This window comes from Neophocaena asiaeorientalis, unplaced genomic scaffold, assembly GCF_003031525.2.
Source record: "Neophocaena asiaeorientalis asiaeorientalis breed wild unplaced genomic scaffold, Neophocaena_asiaeorientalis_V1.1 scaffold427, whole genome shotgun sequence".
Classification (NCBI taxonomy): Eukaryota; Metazoa; Chordata; class Mammalia; order Artiodactyla; family Phocoenidae; genus Neophocaena; species Neophocaena asiaeorientalis.
In genome coordinates, this window is record NW_020172280.1 from 3,863,242 (window position 1) to 3,880,128 (window position 16,887).

The 16,887-nt window shown below is 37.8% G+C and overlaps 1 protein-coding gene across 1 annotated transcript in view; it reads right to left on the reverse strand.

Moving 5' to 3' along the window:
• Window positions 1-16,887, reverse strand: part of DTNBP1 (dystrobrevin binding protein 1) — a 105,836-nt gene that overhangs the window by 76,198 nt on the left and 12,751 nt on the right. Inside the window, exons 4-5 of the mRNA XM_024764246.1 lie at window positions 10,693-10,825; window positions 2,053-2,185 (exon numbers count right to left, since the gene is read on the reverse strand). Coding sequence (XP_024620014.1) covers window positions 2,053-2,093 — 41 coding nt within the window. The 5' untranslated portion in view covers window positions 2,094-2,185; window positions 10,693-10,825. The remainder of the gene's footprint in view (window positions 1-2,052; window positions 2,186-10,692; window positions 10,826-16,887) is intronic.

Sequence of the window (16,887 nt, forward strand, 5' to 3'; positions counted from 1 at the left end):
AAAAAAAAAAAAAAAAAAAAAGAGAGAGAGAGTAGATCCTAAGAGTTCTCATCATAAGGAAATCCCCCCCACCCTTTTTTTGTATCTAAATGAGATGATGGATGTTGACTAAACTTTTTGTGGTACTCAGTTTACAATGTATGTAAGTCAAGTCATGATGTCGTACACCTTAAACTTATACAGTGCTGCATATAACTTACATCTCAACAAAACTGGGAAAAAGAGTTTTGGAAAGATTACAGTTTATATTGATAAACACAATTAAGCAATGTTGCGTAGTATTTCCACTATTTGTATTTAGAAAGGCAAGTTAACTAGAACTGAGAATCACCAACGATTCTGTAAGCTAAATGGACCAGCTTTTATTTAGCCCTTTTAACAAAACTCTCCCTTATCTTCCATAACCTTGCAGGAAAGTATATCATTATCTCTATTGTACAGATAAGAAAGCCAAAGATAGGTCATTTGCAAAAGTTCATATAGGTAGGAAGTGCCAGAGAAGGAAATCAAGCTTAGGTTTTCCAGGACTTTTCACAATAACCAAAACAAATCATATTACTGTTAACAATTGTGAATTAAATCAGTATTTATCATTTCAGGATAAAAATATGATTTCAAGCTAAGTCACAAGTCTAATGTCTCATTAGACAATCAGATGCAAAATACTTTGGCATTTATTAATAAATATTTATTTTATGAAGATGCTATGAGTAACCATTAACAAATATCTACATATATAATTTTTTTCAAAGTCTTGGAAGGTCCATCAAAGTACTAGTTAATTTAAATTTCCCACCTTTGGTATTTCTCACTGAAACTGTTAGGTTTAAAACCTATTATGACATCTTACATTAATCTCATGCAGTCCTCGAGAAATAAATTTTATAATTTTTTAAAATTTGGCCTATCAGAACATGAAAAATTTACCATTATTTTACCTATAGATTTCAAGCTACTGATTATAAGCTGGTAATCCTCAACTGGCACACTACTTTTTCCTACATTATTTCAGAGTAACAGGTGCTATCAACAAATCTGTTTATCATACCTAAATTTACTCAAATTATTTAATTTTTTAGGAAGTCTTTCAAGTGCTTGCCAAGAAAAGCTTAACAACAGGATAAAGTATAAAGGAAAGTGAACAGCTTGCCCAAGAGCAAAGAATTAGTAGAAGCCAGGACTTGGGTCTTCCGACTAATGACAGTGCTCCTTCTACTACACAATTCCTCTAAATACCTCTAAAATGATATTTCAATTATGTGAAACATGCTAAGACTTGTCCAGTACACTTTGGCTTTTACTCAAATTAAAGGTGAGGCTGTTTTCCAAACACGAAGTTGATTTTCATTTTGTAACATATAAATTGTAATGTACTAATTATATATCTAATAAATCTAAGTCACTGGGTGAGAGTGAAGAAAATGACAAATAAAACTTCATAGTTCCAAATCTTATTACCCATTTCCAGTTCAGGTTAGTCTAATGAAAATTATCACCGTAATAACTACTGCTGACAGAGCACACACTGCATCTGATAACGACCATCTCACTGAACCCTCAGAACAACTCTAGGAAGCCGGTACGATATTATCTTCACTACAGGCTACACATGTTGAGGCTAGGAGACTCAATAACTTGCTGAAGGTCTCACAGACAACATGTGACAAAGCTGCGCCCCTTGCCATAGCCTGAGCTTAGGTTCCTTTTCCTCCTGCTCCAAATAAAAGAGAAGAAAAGGGGAAAAAGCAGCGCAGGATCTGCCACTTGGAGAAAATGAGGTCGGGGGTTCTACTTGATTGGGAAGCTCTGCCCATTGCACTTCTCCCCTCCACCACCTATCCCAGCCTTAGCTTTCCAGAACTCATCTCCAATAAAATAGCAACAGATAGTGGTACCAAAAAAAAAAAAAAAAATGTTTTGGAAAGCTTATTAAATAGATTTACCTGACACCTTTGTCTTTTATCAGTCCAAACTTATAAAGAGTAGCATGTAAAGTACTGTGGAAAACTTGGAGACTGAAAATGAATATCATGGTCAATTTTTCAAACTCACCTTTTATTTTTCTTGTAATTTTCCAGGTGTTGGGACTGCATATGCTTGTATCTTTCTAATTCACACTGTCCACATAAATCCTCCAGATTCAGCAGGTGGTTTTCTACCTCCTCAAAACTAGCCTCTAAATGAGCTGAAAGTATAGAAGGTCAAAAGAAGAAACAAACGTCAAAAATCAGAATCCTTGATCATGGAGAAAAGAAAAAGTGTCCAAAATTTAAGTCTGAACCGTTGAGATTGTTCTGCATTTATCTAATATTTTTATTAAACTTTCTTGAAGCAAAATAAAATGCACTAACATTAAAACATACTTCAAATTATCTTTTTTGAGTATATTTTTCTATCTCGAACATTTTTAAGACAGAACTTTCCAGAATACTTTAAATACTTTATCAACACATCGTAAATCAACTATACTTCAATTACAAAAATACTTTATTAACCAGGATGAGGAAACAGAGTACCCTGATTAATCTAATGTATGATATCCTAATGATCTCATATACCACACACGAAGAGTCAATTTTCATATGCAAATATAGCAAAGTATAATTAACACGTTATGCCGGACACAATTTAATATCTGAGATTCCTAGTTACTTTAGCATTTGTTTTGCCTTGCACATGATATATAGAAACCTCCAAGGTACTGCACAGATGTACAAACACTCAGGAAGCAGTTCTCACTGTCCACTGGTCTTTCAACAGCTCAACTCTGCCTCTAGGCCACAGAGCTTTGCAGCTCCATTGGAACATGGAGATAATCTATGTCAAATCCTTCATTTAAAAGATTCAAGCCAAAGCCTGCAGAAATTATTTCGGAGCTCTGCCCAAGGTCACCTAGCTAGTGAAGAGCAGTCAGGAATCAAAACTGAGTCCCTCTTACATAAAATGATTTCCAGTTGATAGATGCGTAAGTAAACCAAGACTTCATAGTTATAGGGGTGAGGACTGGTTGTTTTCTCAGACAACAGAAAAGCTTCAGAGGTCAAAGATTTTAGAACTCAAACAGCATCAGGGCCATTTACCGAATACTCACCACATGGGCCAGACACTGGGGTACAAAGATGAAAAAGATAGCCCTTGCGCTCAAAGAGCTTAAAGTAGAGGGCAGGCATATTTCAGTGACAACACTGCCTGACAGAGCTTGGCTTGAGGTGCTGTGACAACTCAAAGGAGAGGCATCTAACAGAGATGAGGGAGAGTGAGACTCAGCAAGAAATGTGACTCCCGTGTCTGGGAGTCACAGCCGTCCGGAGGAAGGGGCCTCGAGGAGGGAGCAAGCTGGCTGTGCAGCTTTCCAGCCTTGGTTTCATTCGGATAGCTAAGATACAAGGATGGTGTGTCTAATCCCTTCCCTTATCCACTAGATTGTCACGTGACTTTCTAAATTAGCTTCTGTATCACCTACACTAGGCTCAAATTCCCTAAATTTCAACTTGCAGTTTTAGGTTTATTAAGATACATATTTTGTCTGTTTTTAATTAATCTGTTTGATCTGGAGATCTATTAAATCCAGAAGCGTTCACATTTTCTAATATCCTAAATTTTAACTCTACTAAATATCTATGCTTCTAAAAACTCCCGCCTCTATTTGGTAGAGTCTAGGGCTTAAAGACATGGATTTGAGGGGAAAATAAAATTTTACTGAAAAGTTAAAATGTGATGACAAGTAGTTTAGCATTCCTCTTCAAAGACATTTTAGGTAATGATTTTTATCATACTGATCTATCACTGTAGATCATGGCAAGTCTGGAAAAGACTGATAATGCAGTTCATAATGGTTTGGAATCTATCTTCAGGGGTAACATACAACAGCTAATATATGTGACTATGGAAAGCCTAACCAGAAACAGTGTGCAAAATCTAAGTTTTAATCAATGAAAAATTATATCTAAGATTTTAATAATGTCATAAATGGTACATAAGGAGTTTATGTGGCGGGAAACAGGCAAAATGATGCTATTATGTTAGCTGCTATTTAGATTATTTTTTGTTATTATATTAAATGGAAAAATGACTAGCAGCCTCAGCCTGGGAGCTAGTGTTACCGGCCCTGAAGAAGCAATGTTCAGCTCATTCTAATAGCTAATAGGATTATTTAAAGGCTATTTCACTTTGATAAGTGATAAGAACTAGAATAATTACATTTAATATGGAATCCATTCAGCTTTAAGCTACTTGCTTCCTTTAGCATCACGCATGTTATCCTTAGCATAGAGGGGGCTGGATAACAGTGAGGCTTTGATATGTAGGCCAACAGCGTCATGTTCCCGTGCTGAATGGCACCGAGATTTAAAATGCTCAGGAGAGTCAGTGGTCACTTTATGGCTGCTGCCAAACTTGTATTTATGTTCTCCCCTTTAAAAGTTGTGGCCAGGGACCCTCACTCCCTGGCCACAGCCTACTTTTCCAACCTCACTACCACTCTCCTTCAGGACTGCTCACCACTCCGAGAAGGGTCCTGTGTGTTCCTGCCTCCTTGCCTCTGCCTCTCCTGAGAGGTCTCCGCTTGCCTCCCTGCCCTGCATCTCCCTGGCAGGTTCAAGTCAGAGCCCGCCCTCCTTCCAGCCTGCAGGGCTCTCTCCCCTCTTCTGTGCTTCCACTGACCTATGAGCCCTGCCCAGGACTTATACTCTGACTTTCTACCACAAGTTGTGTACTCTTACCTCTCTCAGGCATCTGTGAACGTCTTAAGCGTAAAGACTATATCTTTGCATCTTTGTATCCCCTAATACCTAGTCTGCTGAATTCAATTAAAAAGGATTTCTGGAGACAGAATGATTCTATTCCTCTAAAACATAAAATAATAACCAAGAAAGCAAATCTATGATTCATGTTCATCTAATTTAAATATTAGAAGGTTACCCTAAATTTTGTAAACAAGTTAAGTTAAACATGGGCAGAGAACTTTTAAAACATTAAACAAGATGGTACTTTGTTATTAGTGTATCAAATCAGGTCCCATTACCAGTGAGTTAAAGCAGAAGAAGCAATGGAACTTTTCCATTTTAACTCTTAACAGGCTTGAAGTCAGTAATAAAATACAGAAGATTTGTATTGATGAACATAAATCTTCTTCCCTTTTTATATTAAAAACTTTTTTAAAACCTCTTTAAATAATAATTATAAGCATATATACGGTATGTATTCTGAATATTTTATATTGAATTTTAACGGGCAGAAATTTAATCTCCCCATCACACCCTGCTCATCTCCTGTTAGGAAACGAGTTGCAGACATGAGTCAATCTGGTAACCAGACTTAGAATGCACGTACATAAAACACCAGCAGGCCTCCGTGGACACAAATGTACCTTTTTATAAGAAATTCCAGCCTCACCATTTTGCTCCCTATAACAACAGCATATGTCTCATTTAGTGATCAGTGGAAAAGATGGGTGGAATTTTATTGGGAAAAGCCATTTGGGAGAGCCTGACAGCTGTGCAGGAAAGAACGTCACAAATCTTCGGAAGGAGACCATCCCAGAGGAAGAGCCATTCTGTTTGGAATTTTCCTTTGTGCCATTTGTTTCGAATACATATTATCTGTAGTGTAACCACTGACAGAAGAATGGAACAGCACGTTAAAGTTCGTAATTTCACACTTAAATGAGTATATTCTAGCAAAAATAATTAGCCTCAAGGAACAAAGAAATCTTTGACTGTAAACCCACAGGTCACAGAGGCTGGGTACTAAAGGACCACAAGAGTCTTCAACAAATACTTTCATTACTCTTTGTGTAATAAGGTAATGATGGTATGATAATAAGGAACTTTAAGAAATGCTTTAAAAGCCATCATGGAACAAATGAGATCTGTGTAGTATATACTAAAAGGTGTCCAAAGAGAGTTAATGAGTCTCTTGAAGGGTCTAATCTCAGAACGTAACCTGGAAAATAAGATAACATATTTCATGAAACCCTAAAAACGGACAGTCTCTCTGCTAGATGCACTCTCATACTCTGTACAGAGAAAGCAAAACAGGTCAGATCAAAAGAAAGATGCGAGCTCAGTATAAGGCTGTCATTCTCTTACAGCACTCTGTTATCTAAGAATTAACAGAATCATCTGTTCTAGACAAAGGTAACAGTCTTTCTAAGTAGGTCATACAAAATAAACTACGCAACAGAGATAACTCAGAAAAGCCCTTGACGTTTTAGACTTCAATATAGGAATAGGATTAGACTACCCTCTAGTGGAAGTTCAAGAGAATTCAATAAATACTTTTCAAACATATGACCAGTTTTATGATAAAATGCACAGAATAAGAAAGGGTACAGGATGTGGAGGACAACATTCCCTTTTATCCTTACACACTGTCTTTCCATGTACAGAATACTACATTGTTGTTCTCACCACATTTCATGCTATGGTTTTACATTCTATTTTGCAGGACAAGCTAAATTACGTAACATCCATCCAAACCCTTCTGTCAAAGACAATGGATTTGTAAATTTGCAAAGGCTAGAGAGACTCCCAGTAGAACGTCAGCACCCTGGTGGAAGCTGCCCGGTCTTGTTCACTGCTGTATCCCCGGAGCCTACAAACGGCACATGGCACTCAGCAGATGCCTAATACACCAGCCACTGTGCTGAGTGCTTTACACCCATCACTTCCTTCAACCCTCCAACTACCCTACGAGGCAGGTACTCTCACCCTCAATCCTGCGAGCAAACTAAAGCTTAGAGAAGTTACGAAACCTGCACGCGGTCTCACAGTTAGGAAGCTGTGGAATTGAGACCCAAATCCAGATCAGAGAGTCAGTCCAACAGCCCTTATTTTCCAATTCCCAGCATACCTTTATCATTTCTTTTTTAAATGACAAGCCTTACCAGTAATTATCTATTACACAGGCTTTTGTAAGCTGGATGGATCACACCCCATTAAAAAAAACATGAGTGGATTATCTGTTCGTTCTTAATTCCTGAGGGAGCATGTAATCAGAAGTCATATTTATTAAGCCATAGGACAACACAGCTAAAAGCATCATCAAAGGTTCAAATTGTTCACATCATATTAATCCCTTATTCTTTAATAAGGGCAGACCCTCTAGAGAGCAAGACAAGACTCAAAAGAATTAAGTAGCCTGGGAAATGGAGCGACTGACTGGATATGGTATTAGATTTGACAGTGAAAGGGTAAAAAGTTCAAAGAAGCTAAAAGAATCCTAACATATAGGTCAGTTACCATTTTCTTCTAAATTATTTTTATTTTTTATTATTGCTTGACTAAACCTTGTAATATTGTATCAAGGTATTTAGGTGATGATAAGGAGTCTTTGGAAGCTACCCAAAAATAAAGGAATCCACAGTTTATGAGCAAGCATTTAAAACCAAATGATTCGAATACCTAAGAATGATCCATAAACTCATTAAGATGAATTCGCAAAATACATTAGTGATATAGATATATATTTATACAACCTACCAGATTTGGCTTCAAAATATTTTCCTGAGACAAAGGCAACGAAAGCAAAAATAAACAAATGGGCCTATATCAAATTCAAAAGCATTTGTACAGCAAAGGAAACCCTCAACAAAACGAAAAGCCAACCTCCTAAATGGGAGAAGATATTGCAAATGATATATCTGATAAAGGGTTAATATCGAAAATATATAAAGACCTCACACAACTCAGTATCAAAACCAAAAACAATCTGATTAAAAAATAGGCAGATGACCTGAATAAACATTTTTCCAAGGAAGCCATACCGATGGCCAACATACATGAAGAGATGCTCAGCACCGTTAATCATCAGGAAAATGAGAATCAAAACCACAATATCACCTCACACCTGTCGGAATAGCTATTACCAAAAAGACAGTTAATGAGTGTTGGTGACGATGTGGAAAAAAGGGAGCCCTCGTGCACTGTTGGTGGGAATGTAAGTTGGTGCAGCCACTATGGAAAACAGTATGGATTCCTCAAAAAATTAAAAAGAGAACTACCATAGGATCCAGCAATTCTACTCCTTGGTGTTTATCTGAAGACAATGAAAACACCAGTTAGGAAAGATACATGCACCCCCATGTTCACTGCAGCTTTAGTAAAAATAGCCCAGATATGGAGGCAACCTAAGTGTCCATCAACTGATGAATGGGAAAAGATGATATATAGATAAATGCAATGGAGTATTACTCAGCCATAAAAAATAACGAAATCTCGCTATTTGCAACAACATGGATAGACCTGGGGGGTATTATGTTACGTGAAATAAGTCAGACAGAAAAATACCACATGATTTCACCTACATATGGAATCTAAAAAACAAAATGAATAAACAAAACAGAAGAAGACTCACAGATACAGAGGACAAACTGGTGGTTGTCAGAGGGGAGGGCAGTGGGGTAGCTGGATGAAATAGGTGAAGGGGATTAAGAGGTACAAATGTCCAGTTATAAAATAAGTTAGTCATGGGGATGTAATGCACAGCAAAAGGAATACATCAATAATACTGTAATAACTGTATTGCGGCAGATGGTTACTACACTCACAATGGTGATCAATTCATAATGTATATAAATGTTGAATCACTATGTTGTACACCTGAAACTAATATTATGTATCAACTACACTTCAATGAAAAAAAAGAATCAAATTATTTGGAAGTGACCGTCTAGAATAGGACTTCAGAGAATCCTTTAGCTTTAATTTGCCTTTAGTGGTCAATGTTCTCAGATTAGTAAAGAGAGAAAATTCAAGCGAGCATTTGGGAAGCCTGCTCCATTCATTTAAGAAGCCAAAATGCAGTTTCTAAAGAAGACGGTATTATGTCACTAACTATTATTTTTTCAGGATATTAGAATCCTAATTGAGAATGAAAATACAGTATATTCTCCCTTAAGAAAAACTTATATATACTGCATGTCCTAAGCAGAATTAACTATGAAAATAATTAGAATTGTGGCAAATGCATTTAATCAGAAGAGTAGTATCAAACAAATAACATTTATAAACAGAATTTACTCTCAGCTGGAAAGAAAAGGGGGAATGGTATCAGAGGTGAATATCTCTGCAAAGAAATACATAACCAATGAAAAGCAAGCGACTCAGAGAGATACAGGAAGAGAAGCTAAAAAGAAAGTGGCTAAAAGCAATATTCCAAATATCTTGGAGGCTTTTCCCATCAGTTAGTTATCAAAGCCTTGAGAAGAATCATTCCTATACTTGCAAGAGGGAAATAATGCGGAGGGCCTTCCTCCTAAGACCCGGAATCTCTTTTCCACACCCTGCCTTCAGAAATAACCGAACACTAAGGCCAGGGTTTCAAGAATGCAGTTCATGAGGCCTATTGACAGCTGCCACCCTAACTGCCTCATCCCTCACTGAGTACATCGTCATCGTGACTGGGATCCTGGATTCACACCTTATTAACTGTGTGACCCTGAGCAAGTCACAACCTCTCCAAGGCTAACTTTCCTTAGCTGTAAAGTGCGATAATAAAAGCTACCTCTGCGGGGATCTTGGGAGGATTGAAAATGTTTGTAAAGCGCCTAACAATCCCTGACATATAGTGGGTGCTATAAACATTAGCTATTGTTATCAGCAACAGCATTCCAAATACCATTCGTGTCTATTTTATTCACACACACACACGTTTTATGATTTGCTAATTACTTGCTTTGTAAATCAGCTTTGCTTTCAAAAAGGCAGTACTGAAAAACAGAAGAGATGGTGGGGTATCTTTACCTCCTTACCTATTAAGACTGGGTCAGGTTATCAGCTCAAGAAATTCAACTCCTATGTAGATAATCCCTACCTCTTCACTAGGATCTTAAGCTTGGTTAGAAAATAATAAGCCACAATATAATCCTGAGATGTGGCAACTGTCAAGCATAAAAGTGAATTTTCTGGGGCTTCCCTGGTGGCGCAGTGGTTGAGAGTCCGCCTGCTGATGCGGGGGACACGGGTTCGTGCCCGGGTCCGGGAGGATCCCACATGCCGCGGAGTGGCTGGGCCCGTGAGCCATGCCCGCTGAGCCTGCACACCCGGAGCCTGTGCTCCGCAGCGGGAGAGGCCACGACAGTGAGAGGCCCGCGTACCACAAAAAAAAAAAGAGTTAATTTTCTGAATATAAACTCAAGAAATAAATATCAGCATAATTCATCCCAATGAAAACAACAAAAAAATATAAATTTCCACAAGGTATAAATTTAGCCAAACAGGTAACCTAATTTAACGAGGGTTTGATCTCTCATCAGTTTAAAGAGGAAAAAAAAGCATATTTCAAGACATGAAGCTCTGAGCAGACCTAATTTTAAAAGCAACAACTTCCAGAGTATATCCTTTAGTCGTAACAAAGCCACCCTAATCCTTTTTATTTCCTACATTTACACTTTTAAACAGAGACCTAAAGTCACAGAGACCACCCTGAGTCCCTTTAAAGAATCAACAAAATTATGTTTTCTGAGCAGAAATGAGGCAGAAAAAGTTGGTGGTATACTTTAGAAATCACTTCTACACTTTAAATCATCGTTTTCTGTCAAATCATCAGTTAATCAGAATATGAAATTAATTAGAACTATTTCCCCCCACATCCTGTTACGCAATAATTTAATGTAGTCTTAGAAAGCTTTGGAATTACACCAAATTATTTTCATTCCTAGAAGTAATGTGCAGAGGCAAACATGGAACTTACTCAGACTTGCCGTCAGGGATTCTAAATCTGCCTTCAGGCCTGGAAGCTGCCGAAGCTGCTGCTGTAGCTCTATCAGGCTCGCCTGCTTCTTCTCCCAGTGCGCGGAGAGCACCACCACCTCGCTGTCGACCAGCTGCAACAAGGAAGAGGTGGGTTAAAGTAAAACCAGACCGCAGGCACAGAGATTACAGCCAGCATAATGAGAGTCAGCCCACGTTACCTTCAAAAACCCTCCGACTGAGTACAGACAACAGGAGACTCTAAAGAGACTGGAGCTGTTTTCTTTCTGAGAAAACAACCACCGTAACATCCAGTGCAGAAAACCTCAAACTACAGCTTTTATCAGTGCATCTTAACCCAGGAAAGAGGAAGGTCATCAGTGACCTTAGAAGTCACTTCTAACTATACCCTATTTTTAAGTAAACCATGTATTTGAAAATTCAAATCTAGAAAAAATAAAACAAAAAACAACCACTAACAACCGAAAAGAAAACAAACAAAAACAAACCCAAAACATAATGAATGGGTAATTATTTGCTTTACAAAAGGAATTCTTTTAAAAGAAAAGTTCCCTAATGCATTTAGAATATATTATGATTCAATTTCCATTTAAACAGGAACACTCACTGCATAAAGTAAGATAAATGGTACTTGTATACGGAGGAATTACTGAGGCAATTGATCAATTCCAGCAAAAGGAGAAAAGGATTTATACTAACAAAGAAGACATTCGGAGGTGAAAGGTTCTCAACAGCAGGGTGGTGAGATGCCAGACTAGCCTAAAATAATTCTAACTTGTTTTCCTGAAGACTGTAAAGACAGTGACAGACAGCGGTTTCTCCCAGTCAATTTTGTTTTGGTTTTAACATGGTGAGAGAGGAAAGGACCTAGAATAAGACTTAGGAGGAGCATGGAGAGGTTATCTTTTGAAAACATCACCAATAATAAGAACTGTGAAAGATACCCATATTTTATACAATAAAGACTTCAAAATTCATTATATAAAAGAAGAAAGTGTATTTGAATTTTATATGTAAAATCAGAGTTCATAGTTAACTTATATTAAAAAAGGGACAATTTACGCATCCCAAGATTAAGATTCTTTAAGAGCTGAAACATGAATACAACTGATTTTTACTGAATCTCACTACAGAAATAACTTTTAGAGGAATAAAAATATCAAAATAAGATACAAAATTATTTGCATGTGGCGCTAGATCATTTTAGCTTCCACATTTTAATATTCTAGGAATTTACAACATTGAAATAAAAAAATTAAGCTACAATAAAGAGGTTAGAAAGCTGCCCTGTTTCCTCACATTATCCCCACTTAACGCACACCTCCCCATTGTCAGTCAGCCCACATTAGAGGGGTAACCACATCGTCTCATACAAGCCTCAGCTGAGCTGGGGAGGTGACACCAAGCGCTACTCCAAGTGCATGTCTCATTAATTCTGTATACTTCAAAATGTCCGTGCCAACGGGTTTTGTAAAGATCCTGAAGAGGAGTTTAAAAGATACTGAGCATTGCTAACAGACACAGCTGTGATGCAATAGTAAGGAAACTGGGCTTGAAACAAGGATCCGTGCCCATAGGGTTCATCTGTAATATCCAACAAGTTTCTACTGACTGCCCGCTCTTTGCCCAGCACTGTTTCAGGCGCTGGAGATACCATGGTGAACAAAACAGAAAAAAAGATCCCTGCACTCTTGGTGCTTTAGTCTGGTGTAGGTCTCACAAATTTTCTTAACTGCAGTTTTTAAATTCCAAAAAAGAAAAAATAATTCCTGTATCACAGGGCTGAACTGATGATAAGAAAGATATTTTTCCTGGTACATGGCATATCTTTTAAAAAGTTTGTTAAATCTTAATTACTCTGGTTAATTATGTTAAAAATTTGAAAAATCTAGAATAAACAATTTTTAGATATGAACCATTTCTTACTGAAAAGTAAAGTGAAACATACTTCAGTATTAAAACTTAAGTACAGTATAGTTCATGTCTTCCACAAAATTGAAAATTATATTCTGTATATAGAATTATAAGAAGCGTGCACAGAAAGAATATATCAGAATACATCAAAATACTATTTTAATTTAAAAGAATGGGATGTTGAATGGATTCTCAGAAATCATTATCAAGTGTAATATAAGAATAATAAAACATTTTGAGCATTTCTATGTGCCAGGCCCTGTGCTAAGCAATTTACATATATTATCTCATTTAACTACACAGCAACCTTGTAAACAGAGCAATATTACCACTTCCATTTTACAGAAGAAGAAACCAAGGCACAATGAAGCTGAGTCACTTTCCCAAGGGCCACAGAAGACCTAGATTCAATCCCAGGGAATTTGACACTTAAGCCCATGCCCTTAATTGATATTCTAGGGATTGTGTATAAGGGGACATGAAAGGAAGAAGTGAAAAGCTAGCAAAAGAAAAGGTTCTGAAAAACTGTACTTCAACTTTACTTAATAAGAAATGAGCTATCTCCATAAGGCCAATTTTTCTCCTCCAAGTAAACAATTCTGAATAAATCCAGATTTAACACCAGGAAATCAAGTTTAAGTAGCAAGACAAACCCACAGTTTGGGTTTGTTGCCCAAATTACAAGTCATTCCAAAATTCCTTCTGGTGGACACTGAAGTTAGGAGAACAAAGAAAAGGCAGGGATACAAGTAAATAGGTAACATTAGGACCTTACTTTGTATAAAACAGTTCTGTGTTTTGGGGGCATGTTATTTCATGTGATTTTCAAACAACTTCGGTAAGCAGTGTAAGTGGTGTTATACCATTTTATATGTGAGGAAACTAAAAATAGAGACACTCCGTTTATCTGCCCAAGGTCAAAATGTATTACTGCAGAAAGTAGGCATTCCCACACCCAGTTTAGTTCACTTCCCACCACAGGCAGAAGAGATCCAACCTGGAACACAAAGAGAGTGAAGCATGCCTAATTTAAGCAGCTTACGCACCAAATTGTTAAAACATGAATCTTAAAAGTTCAATTTGAAGGCAAATATTTCACAGTAATAAAAATTATAAACAAATAATGCACTGGAAGTCTAATTTAAAAAGGTACCCTCAGAATCTAACCCCTAAGTCACTATCAATTATGTACTCATTTATATATTGCTAAGGGAGGGAAAAACAAATCAAAAAACTTGTTAAAAAAGAAAAGAAAAAACTTGTGGAAAATGTCTAGACGACAAAGTTACCATTGACCAACCTGTTTTCTAAGATATTGCTTTGAATTTTAAGACTATATAGTAAGAATTAGCTTTAAAGTAATTGAGTATAAAATAATTTGTCAAAGAAAACTGAATTGTCCTTAGGTATATCTGCCCTGGCAGGTTGATACTCTTTGGTTAAAGGCCACTAAAGACACATGAGCATGGCCTGACAAAACAAACACATGATAAAACACTTTGCATATTAAAGATATACATTTTAAATATTTACATATGTCTCAATACGTCAGAGAGCTTTTTGGTGTTTTTTTTTTTTTGCGGTACATGGGCCTCTCACTGCTGTGGCCTCTCCCGTTGCAGAGCACAGGCTCCGGACGCGCAGGCTCAGCGGCCATGGCTCACGGGCCCAGCCGCTCTGCGGCACGTGGGATCTTCCCGGACCGGGGCACGAACCCGTGTCCCCTGCATCGGCAGGCGGACTCTCAACCACTGCACCACCAGGGAAGCCCCAGAGAGCTTTAAAATAAATTTCCATCTTTAAAGCTGAGAACTATATTTCTGAAAATGAACAGAGGCACTTTTGATCAGATATGGGTCTTAAAATAACCAAATACTCGACTATGAAAAAATGTAGCATTCAGCAACAGATCTTACAGGAAATTCTTTCTCCTATATATTTTATTATGAAACACTTCTTAAAATTAAAAAAATAATAATTTTTGTTAAAGCTCCTCTACAGGACTTCCCTGGTGGCACAGCAGTTAAGAATCCTCGTGTCAATACAGGGGACATGGGTTCGAGCCCTGTTCCGGGAAGATCCCATATGCCATGGAGTGAGCCACAACTACTGAATCCACGAGCCACAACTATTGAAGCCCGCACACCTAGAGCCCATGCTCTGCAACAAGAGAAGCCACCGCAATGAGAAGCCCGCACACTGCAACGAAGAGTAGCCCTCGCTCGCTGCAACTAGAGAAAGCCCACGCGCAGCAACGAAGACCCAACGGCAGCTAAAAATAAATAAATAAAATTAAAAAAAAAAAAAGCTCCTCTATGGGATATGGTCTTCACTGAATATTGTGGGATTCATCCATGCTGATACATGTAGGTACAGTAGTTCACTAATTTTTCACTGCCGTGTGGTATTTGATTTTATGAATACTAATAGTTTACTCTATAGGTGGACTCTGGGACTGTCTAAAGACGCAACAAAACCTGCTATAAACGTTCTGGTACAAATCTCCTGTTGCACACAGCAATTTTCACAAATTAGTTACCGATGTATCTAAAGTATTGAGTTCCTCACCCCCTGGGGAGGCTCCACAGGGCTGAAGTAGACCTCCCCCAGCCTAGCCACCTCTGACTTCAAGTACTCTCATCTATTTGCTACATAATGAATAGATGATACCATGCCAATGTTATCTGCTGAAATGTGAGCCATACCAGCAGCCCCAGGGGAAAGCTTGGGAAACAATGCTACAAAATATCCCTAGGGGCCAAACTGTTGTTTGAAACGTATGTGGAATTCCAATTTCCACTTCGCGGAAGCTCGTTTTTCTAATGTGACTGTGCCAATGGATTTATACTCCCTAGTTCTCATCAGTTTCTTCTAAGGGACAACTGTCATCAGTGAATAATGACTGACTGCAAAGAAAATTCACGGCTTCTTAAATGTTTGATAATCTAACGAGTGTGAATTTGAGGTTTTCATTTATATTTCCTTGACTACTAATCAATTTTGAACATTTTCACATTTACTGGTCACTCATGTTTTTTCTTCAGTGTAATACCTGGTCATATATTTTGCTCACTTTTTAATGGGTTATTGTTCTCTTTTTATTGGTTTGTAGAGGTTTTTCATATGTTTTGAACACTAATCCTCTGTTTTGTGAACTGCTTAACTTTTTCATGGTGTTGTTTGATGAACAGAAGATTTGATAAAAATTATCAATATTTTCATTTATGGTTGGTGCTTATTACGCCTTGTTGAAGAACTCTTTCTCTACCCTGAGGTCTTAGCTTTTCTACTATTTTCTAAAAGATGCATAATTTTTCCTTTCACATTTAAGCCTGATGGAGCCAAAACCTGAACCACGATCTTCAACTACTTTTTTTTTTTTTTTTTGCGGTACACGGGCCTCTCACTGTTGTGGCCTCTCCCATTGCGGAGCACAGGCTCCGGACGCGCAGGCTCAGCGGCCACGGCTCATGGGCTCAGCAGCTCCGCGGCACGTGGGATCTTCCAGGAGCAGGCACGAACCCGTGTCCCCTGCATCGGCAGGCGGACTCTCAACCACTGCGCCACCAGGGAAGCCCCTCAACTACTTTTATTCAACATTACATTGGAGGTTCTACCCACTGTAAAAAGACCTGAAGAAAGACTGGTAGGTTTTTCTTCTTCCCTTCCATCCACACAAAACAACTCCTATCCCTGAACGCAAATTATTAGAATAAGAGGATTTAGCAAGACGATTGACCATGGGATCAAAATACTACAAGTCAAATACTGCAGGTTTTGGTAGATATTAGGACAAAAGTTAACTTCTATTAGAAACTTGCTAAAACGTTTTACTCTGAATAATTTTACTGAATGTATTTTCTGCATCTGATGATTATATATTTTTCTCTTTTAATTTGTTAGCGTGATCAACGGCATACAAAAGATTTTCTAATGTCAAACCAACTTTATAATCCTGGAATAAATCTGGGGTGTTTATGCCTGGCTGGATTTGGTCTGCCATCACAGCCATATATACAGCAGGATGTCTCCCAGGTAGAATGCCTCTTGCTTATCATCCAACATTCACAGAACAAGCACATATACAAACACATACACAAAGTTTTGGCTAACAGTTATACAGGAAAACTTTACATTTAAGCTTGATACACATTTTATAACAATGTGTGAGAATATTCTCAAGTGAAATTTCAAATAACATTGGTAGAATATGAGAATCACAAGACGGTACAAGGAGCCCATCTATAAAGGAGAGGCAAGC